Raw genomic sequence first — 8199 nt, forward strand, 5'->3', positions numbered from 1 at the left:
GAGTGCTCTTTCGCTTCACATGAACGGAGAATTACACACAAAATGATGTTGAATTGTCCATTTTGACGAGTATTCACGTAAACACAGTTGATTACGTCTTAAGTGAACGTAAACAGCAGGGAGAACATGTATCAGTACATTGCATACATTGCAGCTGTGCATTTGGTTTTAAAGGGATAGCACATAGCAGCCTAATTTAGTTGCTATTGTCCGAGTCGTTGATGTTAATCAAGCAACAAAAGAAAGACAGACGAACACATCCCAGAATTCCCTTGCTTCAAGCACTCCAAGACACTTAGGCTATTCAGTTAAAGGAACAGTCAATTAAATGACAATCAAATCAAACAAATACCCTGTGTCAGCGCCAATGGCCTTGTGGTTAGTGCGACAACTCGAGTTTGATTCCCGTCTCAAGGGCCAATCCCGCTCCCCTCTGCCCAATGCTTTCCTGTCAGCTCTCTACTGTCCAATCACAATAAAGGCATAAAAGCCCATAAATATAACTTAAAAAAATACCCTATAAGTAACAAGAACGAAGAAAGAAGTCCCCGTGTGGATTTTCTTGAAGCTGATTACATCAAGTCTTTATTTTTATTGTGTTGAACGGGGGAGTATTGTGACTCCCCCGTTCATTCGCTCTATCCCTCTGTGTCGTGCAGCTATGATTCCTGCCTCTTAAATCTTTCAGTGCATTTGTCTTTATTTAGATGTTCTCTTCCTTCCATAAGTGCGTTTATCAAACATACTTCCTCGCGGATGAGGATAGCCTCCTCTGCAACTGTAAACCCAATGACATTATGGCAATCAAATCATAAAGTGGTGATCTCCAAAGACAAATATTCTCTTTGATATGTCAGCACTAGTCCTAAGATGCGGTGGGCGCTCAAACACATGAACTCAGTATTTGTTTACATTGAGTTGGCCAGAATATCAGGATAAGCAGTGAGTGTTAGTGTACTGCAGTGTGATAACTGTGCAGACTGTGCCATAGAAATAAAATGACTCTGAGAGTTCAGTGTCAAATGCCGTTCAATATGAATTTGAATAATTTGTAGTTGTTCTAAAGCAGATTTATATGGTTTCCCATAAAAGTTCACTAGTTTTTCATGACCTGACTCTCTTTTGACACATTCTGTGTCTTGTATAATGCAGCAGTGCACCGTTGAGTCGCTCCATGTTTTAATGTAGTGCAGGTCGCCCCCTGCTGGACAAATACCTCTACTGGTACTTTAGATAAAATAACACTCAAATTCATTTAATTTCTATTTACTTTGATCATTATCAGCAGCACAGCTATGTAATTTATGAACTCACACTTTAGCATGTCTTTACTGATTGCTATCTATCACGGACTGTCAAAATAATTATACAAGCATTACAATAGCTCATTAAGTACAAGTTGTTAGGCAGCTATGTTATGATAGAAATACTTCATCTTACTAATTGATCATTTATGTTTCTTCAACTATGTGCACTTTTGGCTTTAAAACGTACAGTACTTACTGTTGGATACTTGCGTTACAGAACAGTTGTCTTTTTTCCCCCTCCTAAACTGTGATTAGCAACTGTCATTTCCACCAGTATTATTTATATACTATACGCTGGTGCTAATTAAGCATGAACGCTGAAGCACACTTGATATTCCCAAATGCAGCATGTGACGACCAGTAATGTTTTTGAACCATGTCCACCACTTAACGTAAAGCTAACAGCATTCGCAGTGGTCTCCAAACCTCTCACAAAAGCTTTGTTTAGCCAGGTATGGAAATGGATTCATTACACACTTTAACGTGTCTTATTTCCTTTTGCTTTATTTAGCAGGCACAGGAAGAGAAGTGACCCCCCGACCCGCAGGCCTCCAGCTCGCCCCACTGACACCCACTGCTTGGTCCACCCCTCACAGGGCCACCACGGCAACCATAGCAGCCACGGAAGTCACGGCAACCCAGATTTGGGATCCCCAGTGATGGGCCACTACAGTCCGCGGGACCTGCTGAGAGGAAGAGGACACATGCCCATGGATAGTCCCGAGAGACGTCGACGGACCGGCCACGGCAGCCTGACCAACATCAGCCGGCACGAGTCCATAAAAAAGATGGAGAGCCCTCCCATCCGCAGGTCCACGTCTTCAGGCCAGTACACAAGCTTCTCCGAGCCTCACGGCAAGAGCCTGGATCCAGAGAGCATCGCACAGGTCAGCGGGAAGCGAGCGACGACGCCCCTCACACCATGCGCAGCAGGCCCAGCCCTGTAACATAGTCAGTTACTGCCTCCTGTTACTAATGACTAATGCGTATCTGCAAAACACACTCACACACTCGGTCTCATTTATGAAGCACGAGCAAAGAAAATGTGTAAACCACTCAAAATTCAGTTTAAATGTGCTGTAAGCCAGTGCTTGTCATCCTTTTTGACTTCAAGGCCCCATATTGTCAAAGACAATGTCTGAAAGCTGACCAGCTAGGCTAATATATTTCCTTGCTTTATTTACAGAAACTCGGGAGTGTGAATAGATTAAATATAATTAACCACAATTTATTTTGTGGTTTCTTCAATTGAATGTTCTTAAGAGTTCTCACTCTTTTTGACAAATAAATGTACATGTTGTTCCAGTCATTTGCGATGATTGGATAAGGATTTAAAAAAAAAAATTGCTCAGAAAAGACCAATTTCTACCCAATAAAATAATTTAAATATTATTTTATTTATAGAAATGTCTATGACTTTTAAAATTATTATTATTATTATTATTAGAAATCTAGAAATCATGCTGTTAAAATTCCTGGTTTTCCAAGACCTTGGAAACTGACTGGGGTTCCCCCCCAGTTTTTAGAATTTTCAGCTGTTTTTGCTTACTTTAAAAGATTAAAGGGATAGTTCACCCAAGAATGAAAATTTGATGTTTATCTGCTTACCCCCAGGGCATCCAAGATGTAGGTAACTTTGTTTCTTCAGTAGAACACATTTGATGATTTTTAAGTCCAACCGTTGCAGTCTATCAGTCGTATAATGCATGGCAATGGTAACAAAATCTATGAGAGTAAAATAAACATGCACAGACAAATCCAAATTAAACCCTGCGGCTCGTGACGACACATTGATGTCCTAAGACACGAAACGATCTGTTTGTGCCAGAAACCGAACAGTATTTATATCATTTTTTACCTCTAATACACCACTATCCCTTTAAGTTTGCAGAGGCCTCCTTAGTGAATTAACATGACCTTTCAGTCATTCATGTTTACTGAATAAGGATTTTTAAAAGTATTTTAGCTCACAAAGAGCAATTTCTACCCAATTAAATATTTTAGAGATTAAATCAACTCGAGAAATGTATTTTCATTATAAAAATGTCCATGAGTTTATAATTTGTCTTATTATTTTTTTATGATTTTTTTTTTAGATATTTAATTGAATTTATTTATTTTAAATATAGAAATCACGTTTTTACAATTCCATGTTTTCCAAGACTTTGGAAAATCTGGTTGTCAAGATGAGGCGGTCAAATTAAAAATAAGAATTTGTACCTGTTAATTATTTTAAAAAATTTTTCTTTCTTTAAATAATTTTAAAAGGCAAAGTTTCCTGAGCCCCTCTATTTTTCAAAATGTCTGACTAGCAAATAATTCACATAAATTCATTCTGCTTGTGTTTCATGAATAAGGCCTATTTTCATGTTTAAAATAGTTCTGAGAAAAAGATGGTTTTATTGAGTCCATATTCTAGCCCCAAAAAACTTGATGTCACACACTAAGTAGTATCCACTACTTTAAAAACTCCCCACTGGTTTCACAACAACATTTCCAGTGTCTCTTTAATACTTGTCTCATGTATTGTTTCATGTATACATCAGCTTTATTTAATACTAACAATCTGACCATTTCATGTTCACATATTTGATCTCACTAGTCATGATTCATCATGTTGTCCCCTTGTATTGCATTTGTTTGATGTTTATTATTATAAGCGCTCTAATGCTCTGTCTCTTTCTTGTAGGACATAGAGGAGACGATGAACACTGCTCTAAATGAGCTGAAGGAGCTTGAACGGCAGAGTTCTGCTAAACACGCCCCTGACGTGGTGCTGGACACCCTGGAGCCGATGAAGAACGCTCCCACACCGGCCAGCTCCACCGAGTCCCTGAGCCAACTCCACGGGCTCCTGCTGCGGCCCGCCGTCAAGGAGCTGCCCATGCGCCGCAGCACCAGCTCCTCCAGCGATACCATGAGCACCTTTAAGCCCGCCGTGGCCTCGCGCATGGGGATGCAGCTCAAGCCCCCCACCCTGCGGCCCAAACCCATGGTGGCGATACCCAAAACAGGAGCAGCGCAGCATCTGGCGGCCCCTCCACAGGATCCACTGGACAAATCCTGCTCCATGTGATTCATTGTGGGCGAAACGTTCAGGGACATGAGGACACAATGTAAGATTAGGACCACTGCTGTCAGAGCCAGATTTATAGTGGATTTTAATGCCAATGAGCATAGTGACGTGTGGTTCTTTATTTTGCAACATTTCATTCACTTTAGCGAGTGGACTAAAGCAAATATAGATAACTAAAGATAATAGAAATACATTACTGTGGTTAATGAGGTGACTGTAGTTTTGAACATAGTGTGTATAAAATTCCAACACTACTATAGGGATTATTAATAAACTAGAATAACGTCGCTCACTAAGCATGGTTCTGAGGGAGGATAGAGTTAGTTAAACAGATGTTTACTATTTCAGAGTTAGTCAATTCAAATGAACATTTTTAGATATTCTAGACACCTGCAACTAACGGAAAGCAGTTTATTTGTATCACAAAACTGTTTGCATGCTTGTCTGACACCTTATTTCTTCCCGCAATACTCTGTGTGAATAGATTAAGGAGTTGTGACAATGATATTAAAGAAAGCAACAAATCATTACAGCTTCCTACGGTATGTTGTTAAGGGTGACTTTCTATATATCGGTAGTTTACATCCACTAGAAAAACTGCTAAATGTGAATAATACAGAAACTAAGCGGGGTCTTTGGTTTCTCTGTTTACAGCATAAGGATTGTGGGAAATGTGTCTTTACATCTCAGAGTGTTTTCTTGTCAGGACTCTTTGAAATGATGTGTGGAGTGTTGACGTTGGAGAAACACTGCCATATAAGGGCATGTGATGTCACATCTTCTGCTCGTCCTGATTGGCTGTCGATGTTATGAGCGATTCTAAGTTGTGTCAGCAAGGCTTTACTTTGAATATTATATTTTTGATAGTAATATTTGAATATATGCCCAGGGAGATTGTGTAAACCACATCCGCTTACATTGAAGAAACATTTTCCTAGTTTTTTTTTTCTTCACTTGATTTCTTATTTAGAAAGATAGAAATATATATTGTGTATATAAATGTACATCCATTAAACCTTTGTTCATTACTTTCTCCCAGGAACCAACTGCTCACTATAAACTATTTTTGTAGTATCTATCTGCTTAATTAGATGTAATCTGTCAATAGTCAAGTCTAGCTGCCCAAAAAAAGTATAAGTTCTTTAAGTGCTGCTTAGAGATTGATGCATATAGGCAATGAGAATCTTTTCCCTGTCAGCTTAGCTGTCTAAAACGCTCGGCTTGGTTCTATCCTATAAGCATGAACGATAATCCATTTAGTCGTCATATGCAAGTACTTTTCTAGAAACTTTTGAGGTAATATTTCTTGTTGGTTCACCAAACAAGGGAATGATGCCAATAGCCATGGACTCAGAGACTGTTACTGCAGTGCTTTCGTGGGATAGTGCTGTTTCTTATGTGTGCTTGAGGCCCATTAACCCTTCATAATAATGACACACACAACACCGCACCCAAATTAAGTCAGTCACACGATCTACCCAAAGATAAAGAGTTATGTACAGCATCAGCCACTCCCATGTATTTGCACTCCAAAATTAAAGATTTGGGATTTCATATACAGTATATGAATCTGTGCATCGACATTCACATTATTATGACAGTTTGACAATAGCTTAGTGTGTGTGTGTGTGTAATTGTACTGTATTCACTGATGATTATACAACAGTTTACTCATATTTAGGTAGAATATGCTATGAAATGTGTTTGGCTGATGTTACACAATTGTCCATCGCTGAACCAAGGGGATAAACTGTACCAACTTAAAGAAAAATATAAGCAATGCCTGTTTTTAACATACTAAAGCCTTTTGATTACCGATTTATACTGAACAATATTACAAAGGATTTGTTAAAGTGTTTTTATTTTATTTTCATTTTTAAGAGTGTACATTAGGTAAGCCTTGAAATGTTCTCCCTGCAAAACTACACACAGTAGCAGAATCTCTGTACTTAATTGCTGTTATATCAGTGTCCATGTACATCTCTGTACTATGTACTTGTGAAAGTGCCTTTAAAAACTGTTTTAGAGGAACTTCATCCAATCGTCCTCTGTGCTGTGGCATTCTTATTTCAGATCCACTATACTGAATTGCTATAGGGATTACGGTAAATAAATTATTACTAAGGTTGTTCTGTTTATTAAGTTGTAAGAATGATCAAATAATAAAGATACTGCTTATCCATTGTGACATTGCACTTATGTGAGACTGTATATTTGGTATGCGGCATCCTAACAAGTTGTAGAGCTCTTGGAGGACTGCTCCATCTTTCTAATAAAGAACATCGGTTGGTCAGTTCACTGAGGTGTTGGCTTGTGTCTCCTCCTCAGACAGTGTTGTTTTCATAATGGTAAGATTCTATGTGATGACATGAAGTCTTCACAATGTGATGCTTTCTCTTTAGCTTGAGCTGTAAAAACAAAGACAGCAGTTTAATGATTTCACATTCTAGGCACGATCATTTCCCAATTGTCATAGCTAATGAGGAAGGAGCATAATAGCGTTTTGAAAAACAAGATCTGTTGAAACTTGGTTGTTCTGGTTTCTTTAACCATTCCATTGAAGATACAACATAACATTTACCAGTTCAAACTGACCTGACATTATAAATCACAGCTCAACTGTCAGCAAAATGTTCCACTTAACAATTGTTCTTAAATCAATCTATAATGAGTTTCCACATGCGATCACACTTCTTATGTTGTCATCTCACGCTAATAACATACATGAAATTACATTTTGTTTTATTATTATTGTTATTGTTGTTAATTACCAAACTCTAACAATACAATCAAGTGACAGTGACATGGGATGACGTAATCAGATAGAGAGAGGAAATTAAAAACAGACATTTCACCCCTTAACTACCCTGGAATAGACTTGGTATCATAATACAGTGGTTCCCAACCCTGGTCCTGGAGGCACCCCAACACTGCAAATTTTGCATGTCTCCTTTGTCTGACACACCAGTTTCAGGAGTCTCTACTAATGAGCTGATGACCTGAATCAGGTGTGTTTGATTAAGGAGACATGTGCAGTGTTGGTGTGCCTCCAGGACCAGGGTTGGGAACCACTGTCATAATATACTTGGTTATTTTAGTTAAAACCTGGGATTTTTTTAATGCCTTTTTTTTTTTGTTTCTCTGTGATGTAAAAAGGGAAAATACTTTACCTCAATACCAAACTAAAGAAAAATTAGGCTGTCATTCTTAATTTGTGGATATGAAATTTGCCAAACAAGCTCAAGATTTTAACAGCATTGTCCAAGAGGATAGAATCGATTCAAATTCAATTCACATTTATTTGTATAGCGCTTTTCACAATACACATCGTTTCACAGCAGCTTTACAGAAAATTATTACAAGTGTGATCATAATGATTACAATATAGAGAAAATTTGGCAGTTGTGCATATTGATTCAAGTTGGCATCATCTGGGGTCCTAGCAGAGGTCATCTCTTCAAAGGTTGGGTCATCTGAAGTCTTTCTTTGAGGCTGGATCCACACTGGAGCTGGCGTAATCTCTAGTTCCCTCGAGTTGGGCATCCCGGGGTAGGAGCAGATTCAGAAATATGACAATTTCTTCTTTTATGTCAATTAAATTATTAAAAGGGTTAAAAATAAGTAATGAGATTTCATTCCAGGATGAGACTGAATGGGCACATGTGCTTCCCTGACTGGTCCTGGTGCTTTTTCTACCATCTCCCATAATTCCTCTGGCCTGTCCTGACCATCACTTCACCCACTTAAAGTGCCCCTATTATGGATTTTTGAAAATTACCTTTCATGCAGTGTGTAACACAGCTCTAAGTGAATGAA

The 8199-nt window shown here is 38.5% G+C and overlaps 1 protein-coding gene across 5 annotated transcripts in view; it reads left to right on the forward strand.

The window, feature by feature from the left end:
* LOC107670373 (SLIT-ROBO Rho GTPase-activating protein 1-like) overlaps positions 1 to 6138 on the forward strand; it is a 114866-nt gene extending 108728 nt beyond the window's left edge. For 2 of the 5 annotated variants that reach the window (XM_016462947.1, XM_016462949.1), the window contains exons 21-22: positions 1822 to 2194; positions 3997 to 6138. In XM_016462947.1, coding sequence (XP_016318433.1) covers positions 1822 to 2194; positions 3997 to 4383 — 760 coding nt within the window. In that variant the 3' untranslated portion in view covers positions 4384 to 6138. Of the gene's footprint in view, positions 1 to 1818; positions 2259 to 3996 lie in introns of all 5 variants that reach the window. The other 3 variants (XM_016462946.1, XM_016462948.1, XM_016462950.1) reach the window with 2 other exon arrangements.
* The last annotated feature ends 2061 nt before the right edge of the window (positions 6139 to 8199 follow it).

This window comes from Sinocyclocheilus anshuiensis, unplaced genomic scaffold (genome assembly GCF_001515605.1).
Source record: "Sinocyclocheilus anshuiensis isolate Anshui unplaced genomic scaffold, SAMN03320099.WGS_v1.1 scaffold949, whole genome shotgun sequence".
NCBI lineage: Eukaryota > Metazoa > Chordata > Actinopteri > Cypriniformes > Cyprinidae > Sinocyclocheilus > Sinocyclocheilus anshuiensis.